The sequence below is a fragment of the Phacochoerus africanus genome, chromosome 1 (genome assembly GCF_016906955.1).
Source record: "Phacochoerus africanus isolate WHEZ1 chromosome 1, ROS_Pafr_v1, whole genome shotgun sequence".
NCBI classification, from domain to species: Eukaryota; Metazoa; Chordata; class Mammalia; order Artiodactyla; family Suidae; genus Phacochoerus; species Phacochoerus africanus.
Genome location: NC_062544.1, coordinates 269,444,057 through 269,469,515, shown reverse-complemented (window position 1 = coordinate 269,469,515; position 25,459 = coordinate 269,444,057). Strand labels below are relative to the sequence as shown.

Sequence of the window (25,459 nt, the reverse complement as noted above, 5' to 3'; positions counted from 1 at the left end):
TGTCTTCGTGGATGCTACTCAGATTCGTTAACCTCTGAGCCACATGGGAACTCCTTAACAGATTTCTATTAAATGATAAAAATAACAATTCAACAGAACTTTGGTAGATCAGATAACAGTATTATATAAACATTAATTTCCTTATTTTGATAATTGTGATCATATAAAAGAATTCCTTGTTTGACATTCCCGGCATGGCTCAGCAGAAATGAATGATTAATATCCTTAAGGACACAGGTTCAATCCCTGGTCTCGCTCAGTGGGTTAAGAATCTAGTGTTGCCATGAGCTGTGGTGTGGGTCACAGATGTGGCTCAGATCTGGTGTTGCTGTAGCTGTGGCACAGACCAGCAGCTACAGCTCTGATTCAACCCTAGCCTGGGAACTTCCATATGCTGCAAAAAAAAAAAAATTCCTTGTTTTTGGAAACCACACACACCACTGTATTTAGATAAAGAGATTGTGTCTGAATCTTATTTTTATTTTACTTTTATTTATTTACTTATTTATTTTTACGGCTGCCCCTGCGGCACATGGAAGTTCCCAGGCTAGGGGTCGAAAGGGAGCTGCAGCTGCAGGCCTACACCACAGCCATGACCACATGGAGGCCAACCTGCATCTGCAGCCCATGCCACAGCCTGAGGCAATGTCAGATCCTTGATCCACAGAGCGAGGCTAAGGATCAAACCCACATCCTCATGGAGACTACACCGGGTTCTTAACCTGATGAGCCACAATGGGAACTCCAGTATCTTATTTTTCAACACGTCAAAAAACTAATGTGAGGATGAAGGGGAGAGAGAATAAAGCAAGTGTAATGAAAGTTAACATTTGGGGAAGCTGGGCGAAGGACATCCAACAACTCTTTTACTACATTGCAACTTTTCTCTAAGTCTAAAAAACTTTAAGACCCCCACCACCACACATGCACACATACATACACACCCCATTGACAAACACCAGTAAAAAAAAGTACCAGTATAGAATAGAAAATAAAAACTAAACCAGAGAGGGCAAATATGAGCAGCTACCTAACTTCGGAACTTTAAAAAGTCTTTCTAAGCAAATTAAAATTATTTATTGACTTTTTTTTTTTTGCCTTTTCTAGGGCTGCACCCACGGCATATGGAGGTTCCCAGGCTAGGGGTCTATTGGAGCTGTAGCCGCCGGCCTACACCACAGCCACAGCAACGCAGGATCCGAGCCGCATCTGCGACCTACACCACAGCTCATGGTAACGCCGGATCCTTAACCCACTGAGAAAGGCCAGGGATCGAACCAGCAACCTCACGGTTCCCAGTTGGATTCATTAACCACTGAGCCACGACGGGAACTCCTTGACTGCTTTTCCTTTAAGGAAACAAAGTACATGTTTTGAAAATAAAGACACTGAATTTAAGTTAAATTCACATCATTAAATTCTCATTTTCGACTGAAGAAAAACCCAAATCCTTAAGATATTTAAAAGAGAAAAAACTCTTCTTTACAAAATAACCTCAGATACTTAGGTTAAAATGACAGGTCTAAGAAACTATCATACAACTTAACAGCTAATGTTTGCTCACTGATTCAGTTACAATCTGTATCAAAAGTTAATTTAAGTGCTTTGAAAGAAAAAACAAAACTCATGTGTAATACTGTGAAGTTCAATCATAAAACCAATTCAATTCAATTGTGGAACCAGTATTATAAGAAAATATACTGTTATCACTTATTAGGTAATATAAAAGAAATCACTTTTTTTCATATATACATAAAAAAAAAATCATAATTTTTGAGAAAAAAAAAATTTCCCCTAAACCTCCATTCAAATTTCGTCAACCATTCTTAAACGCACTTGAACTGAGAGGTCACTAAGCTTTTAAAGATAAAAAAAAAGACTGATTTTCTTTCTTATTTCCAACAACAGTAAATCCTGGGGAAATTAAAGTGGGTAATTACCATTTTCATAATCTGAACAAAACTTTGGTTGGAGAAACATAATTGTCAGCAATATAATACATTCAGAGATTAAAATCAGTCTAAAACTCCAGTCAGAAATTTCAAAGGCTCATTTTAAAAAACTAAAACTCAATGTACCAAAAATGGTTTCCTAATTTTCTATCTTGTGTACTTACACAGATTTGTAAAAACACTGTGAGAGTTATGGCTGACTGGGTCACTCCATACCCTTGGCAAATTCCTCTCTCTGTGCTAAGCTATACAGACTAGATTGCTTTGCAGACAGGATTCCAGGTGTGATTTAGGCATGCATCTTCTATTTGGAAATGAGCTAAGAGGGGACAAGCATATACATGGCATCCATTTTTTGGCTAATGTGGTTCACGGAAAAGGCAGCATGGTTCCAAGTTATCAGCTATAGGGGTGGCTTTCAGATTTGCCATTTTCCAGATCCTAGCAGAGTAGCAGCTTACTTGCCAGTGCTGTTCTGCAGTGTGGCTAAGACATTCTCAGAAAGTCCATTAGAACCTCCCCTTCCAACCCTCCCTAGGATCCTGTTATTTACTACCCTACACTATATCCTTTCTTGTAGTAGGCAGAATGTATTATACTAATTGCTTCACCCTGACAAATAAAACAGTTAAATCAAAAGCATGAATATTTGGCTATAACATCACCTTAATTAATTTAGATAAGCATCTAAAGCTTATAAAAGTTCCTATATTAAAAACATGAGCTAAACTTTTAAATAACAACACTGAAAGTATCTTACCTTGGTAAGAAATTACCTGTACACTAAGTTGTACAGTTCCATCTGTCTTTACTCCTTGGTCAAATAAACTTCGTTCTGGATCCAGCTAAATATGGGTAAAATGAATAAGATTGTTTTAGCTCAGTCATCTGGTTTAATACAAATGGATATGCCAGCAGGACTTAATTACTGAGGCATACTAATTAAATTATAAGAACACATTTAATTTTTCAAGTTGTCATATCATTTAATTCTTTGCCAAAGCTGAAACTAGTTGAACCAATGTGGTAGCAATTAAGGACAACACAAACAACATTTATTTTAAATAGTGTTTTTTCCCTAGCTCTGGAGTCTAGTTTATAATTTTTAATGATGCCAAAAGGCAATTTTTTTTTTGTAAAAGTATTTAAAATAGAAGATAATGCAATTTACCTGCCATGGATAGGTAAGAGTGTTCTATTAATGGGGGAAATTTATATACATTTATTTATATAATTCTTGCCATATGTCCCTTATACAACCAATGATACACATTTAAGATGAGGGTTAATTCTAAATTTCCGATCATAAGGGACTTATAACCTTAGTACCTAACCTAGCTATGAGTATCTTTAATCACAATTCTATATCCTTTTAATACTAGTGTCTTGAACACATTTCACACAAATGGCAAATTGATGACAAAAAGTTAATTCTAACTTTTAGACATTTTATTGCAAGTTTAGAAATGGGCTCCCATTGTAATTATTTTAAATAACGTATACTCTGAGTCTGCATATTATATAGCTGGAGGTACAAAGCTCCTCCCACCTTCATTCTCAAGAATTCAGCTAACACTTTAGTCATGGTACAAACATATTTTCTCATATTAAAAATGTCATATACGTAAATCCTAAAATCTTAAGAGACTATGCCTCTAACTTAAACAGAAACAAGACAACCTGTTTAACATGAAGACGGATGAACCTTGGCAACTTCACTTAATACAACAGGCTTTGGCTGACACTTTGTTAAACATTCTACTACTTTGTTAAAAATTTCTCCCCTAACTAGTCAACACTGGTATTATCTACCAGAAACTACAGCCTGTGTAACTCTGAAAGAGGGCTCTCAGGTATTGAATTCACTAGCTAGTTCTGTAAGAACTGGCACAAGAATCAAACTCAAGAATGATATTTGATCTCGGGTCATATTGCTTAGAGAAGTGCAACTCAGCAGTTGTTCATTAGCTTTCAGAAGTCAGCATTCAACTGAAAATACAAAAGCTTTACGACAAGAGGCAAGCATTCTGACTCCAACTGTATATCTGTATTAATTGCCAAAGAAAACAGAAGCTGCTCCCCTTACATCCTTTTTGAGAAGAAGAAAGACAGAAACACAAAAAGCCCTGTATCCAAGGCACCTCTAAATCCTATGATACTATCAAGTATGCATATTTCCATTTATTCAACCAGTATTTACTGAGAACCTATCATAGGTTGGGTTCTTTGCAAGTCATACTTTAATTTTGGTTAGGTCAGTTATCATAAAAACAGTAACAAAGGTCAGAGCTAAAAGGCAAGTAGGGATTGAGTTACATATGAGACTCAATTTTACATATGAGAAAATTCAGCTTAAGTCCACTGACACTGAATTATTCAATATGACTTTCTTAAAAAGTCAGCCTCACAAATGATGAGAGTTTTGAATGTCGCAAAGACCTGGGTTCAAATTCCACTGTATCCCTTTGTAGTTATGCACTGGGCAAAATATTTTATTTCTTTAAATCTGTTTCTACATCTACAGAATTTGATTAAGAACGTGTTGACTTCAAAGACTGACGTGAAGAATAAATGAGACAATTTAGAAATGTTCTGCAAACATTTTTTTCACTCAATGTAAACTGCCCATATAGCCACAGTTTACCAATTTTTAATAGCTCCCTTGAATTACAATTTATAGAATTTATTATTATAATACTATCTCAGGTAAAATCCTATTGCAATAAACTCCAAGAAATTTACATATACGTATATGTATGTATGTATTTGAATTCTAATCCAAAATTTACTGCTAGAGCAAATAAATGTGGAAGGGAATGTAAAATCATTTGGTCAAACTATCTCTTTTTAAATATGAGGAACTGAAACACAGAGAAGCTAGTCAGAAATGAGAGTGTGAAGACACATTTCGGCTTCCAAGGTCAATGTGCTCCTTTCTCCTATTGTTTAAGCTCCGATTCAAATGTATTTAAACTTCTCATTTTGTATTTGTCAAAGTTAAAAAAGGATGTTTGATTTATTACTTAATCTTTTAAAAATAACTTTAAATGCAGGAAATTTTGCTGAAAGAATTCTTTTATTACTACATGCTTCTAGTTAGAGATAAAAGCAATGGCTATAGCTATAGAGATAAAAGACCAACAAAAAAAAACATTTATTAGACATAAATGCTAAAATACAAATTTCAAAAAGAAAAAAAAAATTACCTGAATATCTTGCAGGCAAATTTCATGAGCATCCAAAGAACACTGTAGTCTTGGTTCTAGTAGTTTCTTCAAATTGCCTATTGGTTCATTGATGTCTATGGCTTGGCTTATGCATTCAGCTGGGGTATAGGTTTGTTCTACAATGCTAAAGAACACAAGGTTAAAGGATACAATGTTAAAGAACATAATGGTTAATAACTACATCTCTACTCTAGATTATTAACATTACAATATGTTCAAAATAAAACTCAACCAAAACACATTCCCGGTCTTTGAAACTCATTTCTAGATTGACAGCCTTCATAATGGTAGGCTCACAGAAACAAGTTGCTAAACTGAATACTGAATCGCATGGAGAAATGCTAGCTTGAAATTTAAAGCAACCCTGCAAACAGACCTCATTGTTTGTATATATGTACATGTCTGTACATATATATATGTATATATGCACACAAATATTGCATATACAATATTTAAGGAGAAATGTCTGAATTTATATCTCCAAGTTATTTTGAAGAATTTTAGGCTCAGAAAGGGATATAAAGTCTCGAACTTTGTATGACATCTCTACTAGTCAATTTCCCTTCCCAACATAAGCACAATTTAACAATATAACTTATAAAACGTTTTCCATTTCATCTAATCTGATAACTACTACCTATAAACAGCATAGATCCACCTTAAATAAAATTGTATTATTCTTTTAAAACTCTCTACGGGCTCTTTTGCATTGTTATTTCCTAATTTGAATTCTATGGAACCATAGCTCCTTAAGGGTAAAATGTTTTGTAAGTAATCCCATACGTACTTTTGTGAATCCTTACTTGAGGCCAAATAGAAGATAGACACCAAATAATAATTGCTGAATTGGTAAATCTAGAATAAATTAAGTTTCACAACATATTTAATTTAAATATGATTTAAATCTCATTGCAGTTGTGAAAACATTAAGTATTTAAAAATTTGTCAAGTTCCATTTTCACATAAATTCCAAGCATAATGCAATATATACATAATATTCACCTAATGAATTTAGCCTAAATTCCTTCCGACTGTTTTAAAATTTATAAAAAGATCCCTCGTGATTGAAAAAAAAAAAGAGTATTTAAAAATAATAGCAAACTATTATTATTTAAGATAAAATTATTGAGTCTTTTATTTAAGTATTTTTACTAAATTCTTCAGCTATGGCACAGTGGGCTATATTTTTCTTTTTCTCTAACAGTAATTTTTTAAGAGAGTAATTTCCTACATAAATAAATAACTGTATGTGTGTGTGTGTATAAAAGACTCAAAAGACCTCTCCCTTGATTCTTTGATACATATATCTGAAAATTAAGAGAAAATTAAAAGAGGCATGTAGCCTATTGTTTCTTCTGCTGGAGAAAAACAGCATAATCAAACATGTTGAAAAGCTCCATTAAAAATGTGAGGTCTTCCAGGCAGCCACGACGAGGTATTTTAGACCTTTTCTGTCAGGAAAACATTCCTGTGCCACAGCATGGTGGGACAGGACAGGACCAAGGACAACTAAAACAGAGTTTGTCTTTTGAGCTAGAGCCAGAGAGCAACTCTTGAGCAGAAGAGGTGACAGGAGTAACCCCGACCTCAGGGCATAAAAAATGGGGGAGTTGCTAATTAACTGGCATAAAATCTCAATTACGCAAGAGGAATAAGCTGTAGAGATCTGCTGTCCAACACTGTGCCTATAGTTGACAATATTGTACCATACATTCAAAGATTTGTTGAGGACATTAATGTTCTTATCACAATAAAATTTTTAAAAATTTTAGCGACTTCCTGTTGTGGCACAGTAGAAACAAATCTGACTAGTATGCATGAGGATGAGGGTTCGATCCTGGCCTTACTCAGTGGGTCAGGGATTTGGTGTTGCCATGAGCTGCGGTGTAGACTGCAGATGAGGCTCGGACCCCACTTTGCTGGGGCTATGGCCTAGGCTGGCAGCTGTAGCTCTGATTCAACCCCTAGCCTTGGAACTTCCATATGCCACAGGAGTGGCCCTAAAAAGCAAAATAAATAAATAAATAAATGAATAAATAAATAAATAACAAAAAATTTAAGGTCTTTGATCTCAGCTATACTCTTCAAAACTGAGCAATCTACTCAATCCTGTCCATTCCCACCATACCTATTCTAAACCTCTGTTTCTCTATAGAAGTTTTCTACTAGTCTTTAGCCCCTTTCAGTTTCAGCATATTAACCCCACCTTCTCCTTTACAGACTAAAGAAGGACCATTACCCATGACCTTCCTACCCTTCTTGACGCTCAAATCTTTATATTTTACCCATATTCTCTTCTTGGATCCTGAAATCATGTCCACTGCCCTCCTTCCTTAAAGGAGGAAGTAACAGTCTGTTACTATTCCGAAACGAACACCTGTCACTACTCTGTGTGCTTAGTACCATGAGGGCTCATACAGCAGCTTGTCTCCTCAGGTACAAGATGATCTCTCCAAGGGCAAGTTACAGTCGCATCTATTCATGTACTCCTGACAGTTATTATCTGTTAATTAGTTCAGGCTGTGGATTAAACTTTTCGTGAAATAAAAATAATCAGTACTGACAAAAGGAAAAAGAATCAAACAGTGCCCTCAGGGGAAAAAATCATCACAATCAATCACTTGATCATTATCAGCTATGCTTATTACTATCTTTAGTTTGAAAAGGTTTTTTTTCTCCCAGCTATAAACCCATTAAGTCAGAAAAAAGAGGCAATAAATACATTACCCCCTCAAATGCTCAGGCCCATGGGAAAAAAAAAAAAAAAAAAGCCCCAAAAGAACTTTGGCTTGATTCTTAATTTTAATTAGGTATGTTGAGAATATAAAAACAGTAAATTACAAAACACCAACCTTTCTTCTGTGCACTCTGGTTTCTCTGTTCCATCGATCTCAATTTCTATCAGCTCCTCTGCTTCTCTTTTCGTCATTGTTGTGAAGTATTTCAAAAGCTCAGCCCTGCAAGAGTTAAATTTTAATACATTCGGAAATTATCTGCATAAACAGAAATGCTATACGAGAAGGAAAGACCCAACTCAATTAAAGCAGAGGGTAAAGAGAAGAGGAAGGAATAATCTTGACATATGAAAGAAAGTCCACAAGTGATATTTATAAACTAGTTATTGTTTACATAGTTTTTATTAGCCTGACATGGCATCATCATCACTCCACTGGATTTACTGATGTTTGTCAGCCCAATCTCTGTCAAAAAATTAATTCAGGTTACTTCAAAATCAAGTGAAAGGTATATCATCCATATCACAGCAATTCAGTCTTAACAGATTCAAGCATGGAGCCTAAAAACCAACATGTAAATGAACTGTTTACAACTGTTTAGCTAAAAGCTGTACTTTATTGGCAGAATTTACTCAAACTGTTGTACTGACAGAGTAGTATTAATTAAAAATTAATCCTAGCTGTGAATTTGTGTTACAAATTACATACCTCATAATTGCCAGTACAATACTCTCAATAGCAAAATAAAGTAACAAAATCATTATAGATATGCACATTATCCTGATTACACCCTATAATTTTTTTTACTGTTTTTCAGATATTATTTTAGACATTTTAAACAACCCATTAATTCAGTTTTTAATTATCTCATGTAAAATGATTACCTAGTATATTAAACTTCCATTGATTTTTGCACCACTAATAAATTATATGCTATTTTGTACCACTTGTACCACTAATACTAAAACATAATTTTTAAAAAGCTAAATAATATAGAAATAACTGCATATTTTGATATTTCTGTGTGTCCATCTCCAAGGTGTGCATGCTGTAAGTTTCAGGTTGTTGTGACCTCAGTGCATCTGTCTTTGGACTCCATACATAGTCTCAGCCCAGAGCAGAGGTTTCTAAGTTTACTACCGCATCTAAAAAGACACTTATATGTGCCTTTGACTCTCTGACTTAAAAGGAATGATCCTCTAAATTTGGTATTTTAATACTTACAAAAGTATCCATGCTCCTAAACAAAATTTAACAAAATGAATAGAATTCATGAAAATTAATGAGCAATTATTAAAAAGTTAATGAAAATTTAATAGAAATCAAATATTCATTCCTATTAATAACAACCATTATTTACTGAGTATCAGACACAACCTTCAAATGCTTCACACAGAACAATCTTTTAAGTCTGCCCTCATACTAAACTGCCTGTGACTCTATCAACTGAAGTACACACTACTCCAGGTGAGGCTGAACCATGGTCTCCTCAAACACAGGCTCTGTACTGCAAACATAAGCTAGTACCAGAGCCCCTACCATCTCTTACTTGGAACTGCAACAGCCTCTTCCTAACATGGTTGCCTGTGTTGGTGCCCTCGCCTCCCCAGCTCCCCAGTCGTTTCCAGTCAATACCATGATGCTTTTTAAAAGTAACATTACACCTTCTGATTGACACCAGAGTTAAATGGACAGACTACCACAGCCAACAAGGCCCTACATGATCTACTCTCCATCCGCATTCCATTACTGTTCTCATTGCCTCTCCCACACTGGCCTCCTTGCTCATCCTTGAATCCTTCTTGTCCATAGCACTTGCCCTCTAACATACTATATCATTAACTTACTAAATTTATTGTCTTTGTCAGATCACTGTCAAGGTACAAAAACCAAAACTGTCCAAAAGTGACCCCAAGAACTTAGGTTGGTTTGTCTGGACTAGGGACTGCCCCTAGCTTCTTGAAGTGGGAGGGGCTTTCCCAGGTCTCAGCTTCTCAAGGGACCAAAGTTTCTCTGGTAAGCACAACAATAACCCAGAACCTGTGACTATGTTAAATCACCTACCAAAGCAGATTTAAATCTACTCATCAGCTGACCTTAAAATACAGGATTACCCTGGATTATCTAGGTAAATCCAATGAAATCACAAGGATTCTTAAGAGTGGAAGATGGAATTCAAAAAAGATCTAGAGTGATTTAAAGTGAAAAGGACTTGGAGTTGTCCTGCAGCAGCAGTGGGTTAAGGATTTGGTGCCGTCACTGCAGCTTGGGTGGCTGCTGTGGTGCAGGTTTAATCCCTGGCCCAGGAACTTCACATGCCTCCAGCCCAGCCAAAAACAACAACAACAACAAAATGAGAAAGACTTGACTGGACAGCTGTGACTGGCTTTAAAGATGAAAGGAGTCACAAACCAAGAAGCAGGCAGCCTCTAAAAGCTGAAAAGGAAACAGATTCTTCCCTAGAGCCTCCAGAGGAAAAGCGGCTTTGCCAACATCTGATTTTAGCCCAGAAAGATCCATTTCATACCTCTGACTTCAAGAACTGTATGACAGGAGTTCCCGTCGTGGAGCAGCGGAAATGAATCTGAATAGGAATCATGAGGTTGTGGGTTCCATCCCTGGCCTCACTCAGTGGGTCAAGGATCTGGCGTTGCCGTGAGCTGTGTTGTGGGTTGCAGACTCAGCTCGGATCCTGCATTGCTGTGGCTGTGGTGTAGGTCGACCGCGGCAGCTCTGATTAGACCCCTGGCCTGGGAACCTCCATATGCTGCGGTGTGGCCCTAAAAAGGACCAAAAGACAAAAAAAAAAAAACAACAAACCCCAAAACTGTATGATAATAAATTGGTGTTTTCAAGCCACTGAATTTGTAGTACTTTGTTCCAGTAGCACTAGGAAACTAATACAGTCTTCTCTCCCATTTTAGAAAGAGTTTTAACACCTCCAAACTGGTGGGGAGCTGGTTTTCTGACACCTTAGTCTGTACACCCCTGGCATCCAAATCTAGACTTCCTGGTACAAAAATGATCTGATTTCCCCCCCCCCCATCATTAAGGCTGCTCCCACACCTCCTCTATAAGAAGAAAAGAGGGTGGGGTTCTCTATGTGAATAGATACAGGTCATGGACATCTAGCAGAATGCCCAAGTCCAAGCTGATTTTGTTTGGGATGATGAAGGAAGTGCTTTTGTTCGCTTCTCTTGCTGACCCTGGTCTATTAAGTCTTCCTTTTCTCCACAAAGCCCATTTTGTAACTGCTAGAATATGTAAAAGTGTGGAATTCATCCTAAGCACTATAGCAGAACAGGTGGTGGTAACCCAGTAGGAACCAACCTTGAGGGACAAGAGCTCCACCTAGGAAGCTTACGAATCTATACAAAGTACTTTGAACAGTGCCTCTGCCTTCGTAGGCACTCTATTAAAATGTGTTGAATTAGTGAATGTTATAAGAACTATTATACACCATTATCAGTTGACTCCAGATGCCTAAAAGGCTTAAATGTGAAAGGTAAAACTACAAAGCTAGCAGAAGAAAATGGTGGGAATTTTTCTGTGATCTAAGAATAAAAGAGGGTTTATTTCCTAAACAAAATTCCAAAAACAAACCATAAGGAAAAAACCTGATAGATTTGATTACATAAAATTAAGATTTATGCTCAACAGACAGGCCACAGACTGGGAAAAGATATTTCCGATATCCAAATGTGACAAGGGACTATTAACTGGAATAAACAGCAAACTCTTGCAAGTTGCAAACTTCTACAAGATGATAACAACCCAAAAAGAGGTAGGACAAATTAGAACAGTAAGTAAAGCATAGGAAAAGGAAATTCATTTGAAGGGGAACCAAAACAGCTAAGGACACGGAAAAAAGCTCACATTCAAATCACTCAAAAATGCAATTTGAAACAAGGAACTACCACTTTATACTGTGTGTGTATGGCAAAGATTAGAATGTTGAATGCTGAAAAGAGTTACTTAGCAGGGACATGGAGGCGCAGGAATCCTGCCTCTGTTGATAGAGTCCAGACAGGACTGACTATTCTGGAGAAAAATCTAGCAGCAATTGCTCAAATAAAGTATGCTAATACCCATGACTCAGCAATCTTGCCCTTAGATAGGCATTCCAGAAACATTCTCACATTGACTGATAATAGGAAGTTAAGGGCAGCTTTCTGAGGAGAGCTGGAAGGTGGAGCCAATAAAAGTACCTATGGTTAGAGAGTACTTCGATACAAGAAAATGTGAAAGAAGCAGACATCATGAAACTTTAGAAGCAGTTAGAAACAAGAAAATAATGTATACACACACAAAAAAATCATAAAACCTGCCATATAGAAGAAAGTGAGAAAGAGAATAAGGTTTATAGCAGGGCAGCACTTGAAAGGATTATTTATTTTCAGGCCCTACAAGGAAGTCCATTCCCATCGCCATAACCAATTTTAAAGATCAGAACACAAATGAATTTTCTGGGAACTGTGGAAAAATAGAAAACAAATGAGGAAGTAATTATAAGCAGATAGAGTAGGAGGTCCCTGGAGAAAGAACCAGGCATGGCTTTCTTTACATAAGAGAAGCCATTTGGGGCCTAGGCCATTTTGGGATCCAAGCTTGGTCACAATCCTTGTCCCTGAACAGATCTCAGTAATAATGATCCTAAGGAGTAGCAATAGCAAAGATAATAAATCAGTTATCAAGACTCCGAGGTCTATTTAGATGGTAAAGATTAGCCCAAAGCATTTTCTCGAGCTGTTCTGCAGAATTAAACCCCTTCTCAAACGCTCAACCACCAGATCAACTGGAATCTAAAGGATGATGATGTTGGCCTTTTCTGACCCTCATGATTTCAATCAACTTGGGCTCTGTTGACCTCTGCCCTAATGCTATGCTGATCTCTCCTGTTGGAGCCCCTTCACGAACATGCATATACCTTTAGATGAACACTTGCCCAATTTTGCTGTAGGGGATTCATTGCTTTGGGAAAGATCCTAGATGTTCTCCTTACTTGCAGCAATAACTTCTTCCTTCTCCTGATCTTTGGCTTGGTTGTGGTCTTTTGGCTTGACACCCACCAAGAGGTGAATCCAGTTTTTGAGTAAACAAGACTAGAGGCCGAGAAATGGCCCTAAGGGATTATCAGCAGGAATACCTGTGGCACCCTTAATAAGCACAAGCACTAAGACAGAGGCTTGTTTTTCTCTCTTAGATCTCTAAATGTAGCCTAAAGAAGCAATGGAGAAATTTGGGAATTGTCCAAATCTTGATATCACTGATTGAGTGGGTTTTAGCTCTTTCTATGAAACCAATTCCTCAGGATTCCACATCAATACTTCAGAAAATGGACAAGAGGAGTTCCCATTGTAGCTCAGTGGTTAGAGAATCCGACTAGGAACCATGAGATTGCAGGTTCGATCCCAGGCCTTGCTCAGTGGGTTAAGGATCGGTGTTGCCGTGAGCGCTGGTGTAGGTTGCAGACATGGCTCTGGTGCAGGCTGGTGGCTACAGCTCCAAATGGACCCCTAGCCTGGGAACCTCCATGTGCTATGGGTGCGGACCTAGAAAAGACAAAAAGCCAAAAAAAAAAAAAGAAAAGAAAATGGACAAGAGAATATGACTTGGAGCCTTTTTACCCAGGAAAGGTGCCCCTTGACATGCTAGTTTCTCCTAGACCAAATCAAACCTGGGTTCAAAACGCCTTCCAAACTAAATTTACAAACTAAATACAAATAAAACTTTACCGTTATGTTTAACATTCTCTTTTACAGCCATAGATAAATTTCAGGATGATCCTTCTTCATTGGAACACACTACTAAATTACAGTGTTTAGGACAATTTTACCCCAGTAAAAGGACAACAAATAAATAACAAGTGTAATTGGGGAGTACCTGCCTGATCGACTGCGTATTTTCTCAAGTTAAAAAATATTTTTAAATACCTGAGGAAATTAAAAAAACATTTTTTTAAATAAAGTCAATAGCTAAAAATAAGCACACAAGTCTGTGTGTGTGTATGTGTGTACACATGGAAAGAGAGAAAGCAAATGTGGAGAAAGGTTAACACTTGGTGACCTCTGAAGGTGAAGATGTTGGTTGTATCATTTCATTGTATTTTTTTCAATTATCCTGCAGACTTTTTAAGTTTTATGAATAAAGCTGGAGGTGAATGAAAATCAACAGTTTTAACTTAATATTCAGCCTCCACATGCCTTGCCTCAATTTAACATCTCCCTCATTATTTATGTCCTTACTTCCAGACTCTATATACACCCCTCAAGGCTTTCGGTCCTGTAGACACAATCCAAGTAAAACTGACTTAGGTCCACCTAGTGTCAGACTATGTTTAAAAATAAATAAACTTGAAAAGTCTGGATCAAACCCTGAGAGAGGTCATTATCCCCTTAAAGTAGCTTCGAATGAGTGGACCAGTGTCTTTGGAAGTTTAAGACAACGCAGTATCTAAGAATGTTATCACTGCCCAATTCTTCACTTTGCTCAAGTGAAGCCTTCTAAATCTTTGCTCCTCCCATGGGTCAGACTTTCTGCGTGTATTTCTAAATCACTACTCATGCTCTGGCAACGCAACATTAGGCGTAGTCCTCCCTGCCGTTAACCTAATCAAGCTGAAACACAACATGAAAATCTAAAAAAGCTGACGAACTACATTAACCCATCATTTCCTCCTCGTCTTACTTCCTCGTTTTTAAAAGAAATCCAATGGACACCATATACATTAACAGATGGCTTGGATGCAACTGTAAAACAATTCTAGAAATACAACTGAATTTGAAGTGAGCGAATCGCTGAGTTGGCAAGGAGATTGGTTTTGCATCTTCCTCCGAAATCCTGGGGGCGTCAGGATCGGATCTCGACCACTGCGAATGCAGACCACGGCGGACAGTCCAGCAGGGGACAGTAAAGGAAGGGGGTGGCGAAAGGTGACAGGAACGACCCCAGCCCCGGGGGCGCGCGGCTTCGCAGAGCCCCGCGCCGCGCGCCCCCCGCCCCTCCTCTCCGCTCCCCGCACAGCCTCCCCCGCCCCTCCCCACCCGGCTCCCTCAAGTCTCCACGAACGGAAATGGGAGTCACAGCGCCGGGGACCAGCGGAAACAAAACACAGAGGCGGCCGCGGGGGGGCCGCTGTGGGGGAGAAGGCCCCGGAACGAAGCCGGTCCGCGCGGGCCCGCGCTCCCCTCCTCCCCCGCGGCCGCACTCACCCGCTCCGGATTCGGCCCCGTCGCCCCCGCCCGCACTCCAGAGCCGGCTGAGAACGGCAGCGGCGCGGGCTCCACGTGCAGCGTCTCTCCCGGTAAGACCCGCAGCTCCCGCGACTCGAAATGGGAGGCCCCGGGCCCTTCCCGCGAAAACGGCGCTGAGAAACTCCAACCCCCCTCCCGCCTCCCAGGCACCCCCGGGTCCGGGACTACAACTCCCAGCAGGTTGTGCGAAACGGACACCCTAGGCTACGGGGGCTCGCGAGGCACAGGTAACGCAACGCCCCAATACGCTTTGTTTTACACTCTCACTTTGCCTGCGCAATCATACACCTCAACCACCCCCCAAGGCATAGGACGCTGACTCGGGGCGCGGGGTGGGGGTGGGGGAAACTGAATTAGGAAAAAGGCTACTCCAAGTGCGCATGCGTACAAAAGATTTCCGAGGGGGGAAGAGCAGGTCAAGTTGGGCGAGGGAAAGATGGCGGAGGCGTCTAGGGGACCCGGAAGCACTTACCCTCCACTTCCTCCTTCTGTTTGGCTTCTGTCTCACCTAGAGCCGTCCGGTCGCAGACTGTCTCCGAGACGCTTCCTGTCCGGTGAGTGTCGACCGACTGAAACGGCGACCCACAATGCCTTGCAATGGCGGGTAGGCGGGTGGGGGGCGGAGCCAGGGCCGGAAGTAGAACGGTGGCGGCGGTGCTGGCTCTGGCAGCTCGGGACTGAGTGCAAGGTGACTGGGAGGGTAGTGGACTAACTTGGTTTCCTAGGACTCAGATTGTGGTTTTCTTCACGAGAGGCAGGGATGCTTATTACCTCTGCCTTTCAGGAAGAGAGAGCAGCCTTAAATCCCGGATACCTTCACGGCCTGGCCCGGGGTTTTTGCTGACCTCGGCGCTTTTAGGCCTGAAGGTTGTAGCAGACTCAATAGCCCTGATAATACTGCTCTCGGGGCAAACCGGGATGGTATGGGAGGCGTGGAGTCCGGGGCTTTTGGACTATCTCCCCGGCTGGGACAGCTCAAGGTCAAGCCTGCAGTGCCGGTCTGCAGCCAGGCCTGTTCAGCAAGGGCGCGCAAGAGATTGTTCTGAACTATTTAAAGTAGAACGTTAGAGGGAAAAGGGTAATAGGAATCCTGAAAGTTTGCAACCCAACTAGAAGGATTGGTAGTGCTAAAACTTGGTTAAGCAGCTTTGTTTTACAGTTCTACCCCTCGAAAACCTTAACGAAGGAGACGCTAGCTGCAGAAGAGGGGACTTTGCTTACAAACGTTGTTAACATGGTTGCCAGGAAGGGAAAAGAGAGGATCAGGTTAGGCGAGTATGGATTGACTTTAGGAATATGCGAAAGAGGCAGCGAAAGGATAAACCTTAGGCCGGTCAGTCTTCGCTGTAATCTGGAGACCATGCTCCGTTTAAGGCCTCTGCGGCTGCTAAAACTTTTTCTTGCTGTTACCTTCCCAGTTTTTCTGTTTCAAATCCCTATTACAGGGCTGAGTGGCCCCCCATGGTACTCAAATAGAGAACTTAATCACAGTAGGTATTTTATGTCTATTTGTGCAATAACGTCTTTCCCACTAGATCAGTAGGATCTAGTGAGGAAAAAAATGAAAGGGAGTAAAGGAAAGCAAGTTTTGACAGAGATTGTGTGTTTACTTTTTAGATACTTTGAATTTAGGTAAGTAGAGGGCTCTATAGCACTTATGAAAGGATCAGAGCTGTTGAATGTATAGGTTTGGAGTTGAGGAAAAAGATCAAAACTTAAGGTATGATTTGGGAATCATTAATACTTAGCTGACAGAAAATGGATTTTTTTACCTGTATTGAAATAGAAGTAACATGGTCTTTGCAATCAGAATGAGTTAACTGTGGGAAATAAGGAATTTAGTAACCATTCTTAAACATTGATTTGTTATCCCTAATAAAGGAGGGAGAAAAACACTTTACACCTGGAGTTCCCATCGTGGTGCAGCGGAAACAAATCCGACTAGGAACCATGAGGTTGCGGGTTTGATCTCTGGTCTTGCTTAATGGGTTAAGTATCCAGTTTTGCGGTGAGCTGTGGTGTACGTCACAGACACGGCTCAGGTCCCGGGTTGCTGTGGCTGTGGCGTAGGCCAGCAGCAACAGCTCTGATTAGACCCTTAGCCTGGGAACCTCCCTTTGTCCCAGGTATGGCCCTAAAAAAAGACCAAAAAAACCCATCACTTTCCCCTGTTTTTTTTTTGTTTTTTTGTTTTTACCAGTATTGCTAGGACCTACTTTGCAAAATATCTGGGGCTAAACAAATGTAAAGTGATTTTATTGCAGTGTCAAGTGTGTTGCCAGAGGGAAAATACATATTGAATTGCACAATTTTAAAAATACATGTGTATCTCCTCAGATTCTACTGTATAACTATACTAGGATTAGGTACTTACCTCTAAGGGTCAGTTTCTGTATATGTGAAATGAGAATGATGTTAAGTACACCCTAAAATGTTTGCTTGGAGTCTTTTCTCAATTATTTTTTCTCTGCTGAGTTACAGGAGTGCTATAGGATGAAATCTTTAAGTAGTTTGCTTTCGTTCTGACAGGTGAAGGATATTTTGTTGATTGTAGGATTTCTTTTTTTTTTTTTTTTGGTCTTTCTGCCTTTTCTTGAGCCGATCCCGGGGCATATGGAGGTTCTCAGGCTAGGAGTCTAATAGGAGCTGTAGCCACCGGCCTACGCCAGAGCCACAGCAACGCCAGATCGCAGCCACGTCTGCGACCTACACCACAGCTCACAGCAACGCTGGATCCTTAACCCACTGAGCAAGGCCAGGGATTGAACCTGCAACCTCATGGTTCCTAGTCGGATTTGTTAACCACTGTGCCACGACGGGAACTCCAAGATTGTAGGATTTCTTTTAGTGGTTTTTATGTGCTATTTCAGGGCTTCTCAACCTTGGCACTATTGACATTTTGGACCAGATATTTCTTTGTTGTGGAGAGACTGTTGTTAAAGGATGTCTGGCAGCAACCTGGTTTTTACCCACTAGAGGCCAGTAACACTCCTAGCAGGACATCCAAAAATGTCTTCAGGCATTCTGATATCCTGGGGGATACCCCCACCTCTGTTAGAGAACTGCTCTGCTATTCCACTGTCTTCTGGCTTAGTGCTTTCAAACTCATTAGTAGAGGTCTATGTTTTCCCCAAGCCTGGTGGGGGAAAACTTGAAGAATACAGTAAAAATGAATCACTGGAGGAGTTCCCGTTGTGGCGCAGGGGAAGGGAATCCAACTAGGATCCATGAGGTTGCAGGTTTGATCCCCGGCCTCGCTCAGTGGGTCCAAGATCCAGTGTTGGAGTGAGCTGCAGACGAGGCTCAGATCCCACATTGCTGTGGCTGTGGTGTAGGTTGGCAGCTGCAGCTCCATTTTGCCCCCTAGCCTGGTAATTTCCATATGCTTAAGGTGAAGCCCTAAAAAGCAAAAAAAAAAAAAAAAAAAAATTATTGGAAAAATTAGATGAAAGACATAACAATGGAAAAACACAAAATACAAATTCTGATTTTTTATTATTAAAATCAACAGATATAAATCACTCTGTCAGATTGCTATAAAAGTTTCTAAATTCTTATTCCCAATTTTGATATTACTATAGACCAGTAACAACACTACCGCTGGTCCACAGACCATAGTTTGAGCAGTATAATGTAGTATAATAGTATAGTATAGTATGATAGTAGTCCAGTGTCAGTATGAAGATGCTTATTGTTGTTATTTGATGATTTGAGGGGGTATGACAATCATATTAGCATGTCAGGTTTTCGCTTTATCATTAAGGCTCAGAAGTTTACCAGTCTATATTGAGGTCTGAATTTTTAATTACCCTAACAATAGGGTTTGGTAAGCCTTTTCAGTTTAATCAATCTTTTAATCTGGGGTAGTTTCTTCTAATTATGTGTGGTCTCCTTAATTATTCCTTTTCTTTTGGAATTCCTGTTTGCAGATAATTGTGGGGTTTTTTTGCATTTGATCTTTCAAGAAACTAAATGAGGTCTCAACTTAGATCATCCTTTGATTTATCTAGTGAAATTTTTTTAGCTAGAAAATCATGTATTTTAGCTTCAGGAAGTCTAAGGACTTGGAAATCTTTAAGTCTTTATTTTAAAAATTCAGCCTTCACAACTTCTGTTTCACTGATTAGGTTTTACTGCTTGATTTTTCCATCTTTTGTTGGTGGGCTCCCTTGGACTGGATACCATTCTCCCTGCTGGTTCTTTTGGGCTTGAATTTGCTTTTTAGGGTATTTTTGAGTGCCTGGAATCCTGCAGATGTAACAGGCAGAGCAGTTTCTCTTCCTGTGAAGTAGAAACTGTGGCTGAGGCAATTGTCTCCGGTCTCCTTGCTCAGAGCTCCCTTTTCACCTTTTGAGGGAGTCAGAGAAACCTTGTACCTTAATTTGGGCACGAGTATTATTCTTTTTCTGCTGAGAGTGGGCAGTTTTCTAATGTCTTAGCTCAGTTCTTTCCTCTGGTCCAAGACTAATAAATTCATGGAGAAGAAATACCACATCCCAAATTTTGTGCTTTCTTTCTGCATCTAACCTTAGTGGAGCCAGTCACAGGCCTGAATGGTTCCTATCTTCTGCTAGGTCCCAGGGCCTTTTGGTTAAGAAGCAAAAAAAAAAAAAAGCAACTTGCAGTGGGGAGCAGAGAGCAGAAGAGAGCTATGGTCTGGTGACTGCTCTTCGTATTCACTGAGTTCTGGAATGATTTAATTCTGAAGCAATTAGTAGAACTAGATGCCCACAATAACATATGTAGAGGTGTTTTACAATTATATCTATTTTAAAGTATCTTAACTTTCTGGGGCTTTTTTCCAGTAGCAGAATCACCATGATTCTTCAGAGGCTCTTCAGATTGTCCTCTGTCATTCAGTCTGCGGTCTCGGTCTGTTTGAGGAGAAACATTGGTGTTACGGCGGTGGCATTTAATAAGGAGCTTGATCCTGTGCAGAAGCTCTTCGTGGACAAGATTAGAGAATACAGAACTAAGCGACAGTAAGTGGATAGACAATCAACCATGATGTAAATAGGAACATTCAAAGTGTTTAAGTGTTGAGCTGGTAGTAAAGAATTCCTTAGCATTTGCAAGTGTCTAAGACCTTCACTGAGCTGATCCCTGGCATAAAGTTTCATTAGCTGCTCCAAAAGATGGGGGTCTTCCTTTGTTTGAAGTCCCAAATTTCATCTTCCTTGTATGGGTTCCAAGAAAGAATCCCATTAAGTCTGGTGCCATTTTAGACACATCCCTACTATAATGTAATGTATTGTAAACTAGGGTCAACTCATACGAGAACATGGGGTCTTGGAACTCTCTTAGGAATCCTACTTGAGGAAACAAAGCCCCTTAGACATTGATTAGCCTAAGGTCATAAAACTAATTGTAGGGAAACGGTATTTAAAATATTCTAACTCTCAATTTAGTGCCTCTTCTGTGACATCATGATTTGGGGGAATTGTAAATAAACATAGCATTTTTAATTTAATGTTATTTTCATAGTTATATATTTCTGGGAATATCAAAGGATTGAAATGGCATAAAGCAAGTCCAGGAAAAGCATGGCTATTGAACCTCACAGTTTTGGAGATGAATAATGACCTTAACCATCATCAAGTTCAATCCTCAAATATTTGGAAAAGAAAAGTGATGTAGATCAATTCAGAGTTTTTTCTTTCTTTCTTTTTTTTTTTTTTTTTTTTTTAGGGCCTCATCCATGGCTTATGAAAGTTCCCAGGCTAGGGGTCGAATCAGAACTACAGCTGCTGGCCTGCACCAATCTAGGATCTGAGCACAGCCACAGCAATCTAGGATCTGAGTCACATCTGCGACCTACACCACAGCTCACAGCAACACCAGATCCTTAACCCACTGAGGGAGGCCAGGGATCGAACCTGAAACCCCATGATTCGTAGTCGGATTCATTTCTGTTGCACCACAACAAGAACTCCCAGAATTTTGTTTTATTTAGCTGTCTACCATGTGCAAAGCTCTGGACTCCTAGCAGTGGTGGACCACAAAGAAAGAAGTCATGTTGTATTTCCACAATAGTCTTAGAATCTGAGAGGGTAGAAATTTTGTAAAAAGTAGATACAGTAGAAGGTAAAATAGGCTAGATGCTAAGACAATAGCACATTCGGTATTTGGGGAGTTCATAGAATGGAATGCTTCTTTCTAGCTGGTGCATTTTTTGGAAGGTGGCTTGGAAGAGTGACTGTTCTAAAAACTTGTGGATCCCAGAACTGGATGACAGTCTTTAAAATACCTGGTTGAAGGCTCTGTCTAGAACTGCACCGTATGTCCCAGGAGCTATTATCTACATGTTGAGTATAAATAAAGCTTCCTGTCCTCAGTCTTCTTAGCCACTTTTCCAGTGATCAATAGGCAGATATGGCTAGTGGTTACCTTATTAAACAACACAGACACAGCACATTTCTGTTATCACAGAAAGTTCTTTTGCACATGCTGATGTAGGAGAAAATTGGATCTGTGACTACAAACATTATTAACAAGTTTAATTTAGAGCTGGCTCAGAATTTTTCTGTGGAAATTCTGTAACAGAAATAAGACCCTATGCTTTTATCATAGGTATGGGTGAAAATATTACCTTTGGATGGAATTTTCACTTGTAAATTTTTTTTTTTTTTTTGTCTTTGTAGGGCCACACGCGAGGCCTATGGAGGTTCCCAGGCTAGGCGTCGCATCAGCTGCCGCTGTTGGCCTACGCCAGATCCTCGTCTGCAGCCTACGCCACAGCTCACAGCAGCAGCAGATCCTTAACCCGCTAAGTGAGGCCAGGGATCAAACCTGAGTCTTCATGGATACTAGTTGGGTTCATTACTGCTGAGCCACTGTGTATTTCTTGTTCATTGATAAGTGGGCAGTAACATGACAATGGTAATTAATTAGATCTAATTGGCCCCATTGCTGCTTTGTGATACTTTATTCATCTTCCCAAAGCATAACTCTCATTCTGTCATTTTATTGCCTAGCAAACAAAATAGAGACTCCCAGGCTTAATGTCCCAGGCCTCCTGTGATCTGAGTAGTGCTGCCTTTTCTATCTAGACTGCACTAGAATATGCTTAGTATTCCCCACATACCGCCAAATCTACCTCCGCATCCTTGCTTTTTCAGTCTTAGAAAGTCTCAGATTAAAGCCTGACCCAAATACATGGTTTGTCAAAAATGCCGCCTTTTAAAAATGAAATTTTTCTGTTTAGCTTAGCAAAAGTGCTCCCTTAACTCCAATAGCTTTTTGTTAAACTGCGTCTTTGAAGGTTATCTCTTAACTCCCTTACAGCATAAATGTTTATAAACATTTTTTTTTTTTTTCTACGTGGCAAAACCTCTCAGGGTAGGGAGTAATTTGCTCCTTTGTTAGGCTCCTATTACAGAGACTTGAAATTGCTTAGATCTTTGACAGCTGTTCAGTGGTGGCTGGTTTAAATCCTAATGACAGTAGAGCGCTGTCTGAGTGGGGCATGTGCGTGCTGTCAGCACCACCAGTGGGTAAGACTTTCCCTTGTAGATGCAGAAACTATAAGTTTAGAGGGCTTCATACCTCGATCTAGTTCACACAGTTACTAAATTGGAGAGCTGATGTTCAAAGGGAAGCAGTCATTCACCCCAGAGCCCTTGGACGTAGCCATGACACCGTGTTGCAGCTGAGACCCTGAGAGATTCTGACTTTTAATGAGTATCCTTGATACTGATGGACCGCGAATGTTAGAGGTTTGTTTGAAGTTGCCTCATTTGTGTGAAACCTCATATTTAAAAGTTCAAATTGAAATTTAAGTGGAAATACTTATCTTTCAGAAAAATCTGTTTTTTCCCTGCATTTAGAAGATCTGTGAAACTCGATCATGGGAAGTTATTTTTGTTTGTGTAAACCAGTGCTTAAAATGAGTTAATACTTGGTCATTTACCCCACAGGACATCTGGAGGACCTGTTGATGCTGGCCCTGAGTATCAGCAAGACCTCGACAGGGAGCTTTTTAAGCTTAAGCAAATGTATGGTAAAGCAGACATGAATACGTTCCCTAACTTCACATTTGAAGGTAAGTCTTTTTAGTCACAGACTCATTCTTGTGGGGGATCATTTTAAGTGGAAAATATTTATTCTTGCTTGGGTTGTTAGAGGATTAAATGACAATTCCAGGAGAATTTGTTAGGATAGCGACATGTGCAGAGGAAGCTCCGGAATCAATGTTTGCCACTGGAGTAGGAGGTCACCCAGCATGGAGGGTAACTACTGGGGATCTAAAACCAGACTCCCTGGTCTTGAATCCTGACGGTATCACAGATGAGCTGTGTGATTTGAGGTAGTTAACTGGTCCCTGTTTCTCATCTGACATTTGGGGAGATTTACACTAACGTCCTCATGATGATAGTTGTAGTTAAATGACACAATATATGTAAATTAATGGGAGAGCCAAACTCATTGTTAAGTGCTGCATAAATCTTAAGTAATTGTTATGTTTCCATGTAGAGTTTTTTTTTAAATCATCAGATCGATGAGCTAAATATTGAAGCTGTCTGGAAAGTGCACTTTATTACAGTATGGCTAAGCTTGAACCTTTTTTTTTTTTCCCCCCTCTTCCTAGACCCCAAATTTGAAGCCGTCGAAAAACCACAGTCCTGAAGAAATAATGTAAAATTTATCTGGTAATTCGTTAGATTAGTCGTACAACTGATCAGACGTATCAAAATAAATGTACATTTCACAACATACTGTTCTTTTAAGTCTGATTACAAATAAATTATTGGGTAGTGTTTGGTGTACGCTTAAGTGGAGTGAATTCTGTGTTTTTAGATCCTCCTTTTTGGTTATAACAAGGCAGATCGATACCTTGGATTAATTGGATGCAGCTTGTCTATCACTTGCCAGACTCTTCTCAGAGTGCAGGATATCCTTTTTACTGTGGAGATTTATTGCCTGATGGGAACCACCCTGACTCAAGGAATGTTTGCTATGGAGGATGATACACCCATTCCCAAAATATGAAGAAATGATTTATAAATCCTTAATATCACAGCTTTTTTCAGGAAACCAAGTGCGATTATGAATATGTATAGGAACATCCATCGTATTTTACCTTCCATCTCTCTTTATTATCCCAGTAACCCCAGTCCCTCCCCTTGCTGTGAGCGATCAGTGTCTGTTACAGTGCTGTGTGGACAGAGCAAGGAAGCTGGGAGCCAGGGGAAAGGAGGACGCTACAAAGAACTTCCTTGAAAAGATGAAGCTGTGTGGTATTGTTTCACCCAATTAATGGAAGATCCAGCAGGTATGTGCCAGATTAGTGGCATAGCAGGCACATCAAAGTTTCAGTGAGAAGGTGACTCGCCAGGAAATTAATTTTTAATTATTTTCTTAAAGGGAGGGGGGCTGTGCCTTTTTATATCTGACAGTCTCTCTGACTGTGTCAATACGAGTCTATAATAAAGCTTTGGAGATTTTCTGTAAAATTGTAACAGCCCTCCTTATGAGGTTAGCTCACTTCAGAAGAGGAATAGATTTTTTACGATGGCATGCCATACAGCTGAAGCCTAAACCTGATGAGAAATACCTTTTTTAAAAGATCCACAAATACGTCTTGAAGGTATAGGTGATTAAACTTCATAAGATGTGAAGAGATGGAATTGGGAAGGGTAAAGTAGTAGGAAGAAACTACCCAGTTTCCTAAGAAGCTAAGCTAAGCAAAGACAAGTCAGTTGAATTTTATTTAAATCATTGTAGGTGTTGACACACTCCGATGTTTGATTATGGCACTGTTAAAGGTAACGGGTCCTTCCTGTCTCCTCCCCTGCAGTGGCTCTATTCCAGCCTCCTGTGGCAGGCAGTCTCAGTCAGCATGCTGGTCTAGAGGAGGGACCGACCCTTCCCTCCCCACCTCAAGAGTTTAGTTGAGTTTTACCTTTCATAATCTCACACCTATTTCTCCATATACATTTTTCATCTAACAACTATTGGAAGTTTGCGTTTCAACATCTAGTCATTGTGTAAACAGAAGGCCTCTTTGGCTAACTGCAAGAACACCTGTGTCCTCCATCATAGGCCTTTGCATTTAAAGCCAAATTTTGGCCAGAGAAGTGCTCTGTTTTTCCCAGTTGAATGCTCTAGTGGTGTGTCCTGTCCTGGATGTTAACCAAGATGTTTCCTCAGATCCCCTTCCTCTTTCTGATGAGGCCGCCTCACATATGCAGACTCCAACCTTTGTCTGTCACTTCAGCCGACCCAGTGTACTTCTGCACCTACTATTTGGGACCACCTTATGTGTTACTACAAATGACCTCAACTTCCTGGAC

General features: G+C 39.9%; 2 protein-coding genes across 9 annotated transcripts in view; one reads left to right on the top strand and one right to left on the bottom strand.

The window, feature by feature from the left end:
* The window catches only part of GABPA (GA binding protein transcription factor subunit alpha), a 34,866-nt gene extending 18,754 nt beyond the window's left edge, over nt 1–16,112 (bottom strand). Inside the window, exons 1-4 of one of the 3 annotated variants that reach the window (XM_047794935.1) lie at nt 15,640–16,112; nt 8,032–8,136; nt 5,159–5,303; nt 2,713–2,797 (exon numbers count right to left, since the gene is read on the bottom strand). In XM_047794935.1, the coding sequence (XP_047650891.1) occupies nt 2,713–2,797; nt 5,159–5,303; nt 8,032–8,108 (307 nt within the window). In that variant the 5' untranslated portion in view covers nt 8,109–8,136; nt 15,640–16,112. Of the gene's footprint in view, nt 1–2,712; nt 2,798–5,158; nt 5,304–8,031; nt 8,137–15,125; nt 15,462–15,639 lie in introns of those variants that run through there. The other 2 variants (XM_047794925.1, XM_047794944.1) reach the window with 2 other exon arrangements.
* Nucleotides 15,060–23,879, top strand: ATP5PF (ATP synthase peripheral stalk subunit F6). 6 transcript variants are annotated; one of them, XM_047794994.1, is made up of 6 exons: nt 15,060–15,217; nt 15,314–15,394; nt 15,680–15,721; nt 19,976–20,149; nt 23,084–23,208; nt 23,755–23,879. In XM_047794994.1, exons 4-6 carry the CDS (start codon nt 19,986–19,988, stop codon nt 23,790–23,792), a joined length of 327 nt encoding a protein of 108 aa, XP_047650950.1. In that variant the 5' UTR covers nt 15,060–15,217; nt 15,314–15,394; nt 15,680–15,721; nt 19,976–19,985; the 3' UTR covers nt 23,793–23,879. The 6 variants fall into 6 exon arrangements, with proteins under 6 accessions (XP_047650950.1, XP_047650941.1, XP_047650923.1 ...); XM_047794985.1 differs by having other exon boundaries at nt 19,973–20,149; XM_047794967.1 differs by lacking the exons at nt 15,060–15,217; nt 15,314–15,394 and having other exon boundaries at nt 15,578–15,721; nt 19,973–20,149.
* Nucleotides 23,880–25,459: the final 1,580 nt, after the last annotated feature.

Bases quoted from the DNA above. Each gene is read 5' to 3' on its own strand.
- ATP5PF (XM_047794994.1), top strand. From the start codon at position 19,986: ATGATTCTTCAGAGGCTCTTCAGATTGTCCTCTGTCATTCAGTCTGCG. The intron at 20,150-23,083 runs GTAAGTGGATAG...TTTACCCCACAG, and splicing joins GAATACAGAACTAAGCGACA to GACATCTGGAGGACCTGTTG. The intron at 23,209-23,754 runs GTAAGTCTTTTT...CCCTCTTCCTAG, and splicing joins CCCTAACTTCACATTTGAAG to ACCCCAAATTTGAAGCCGTC.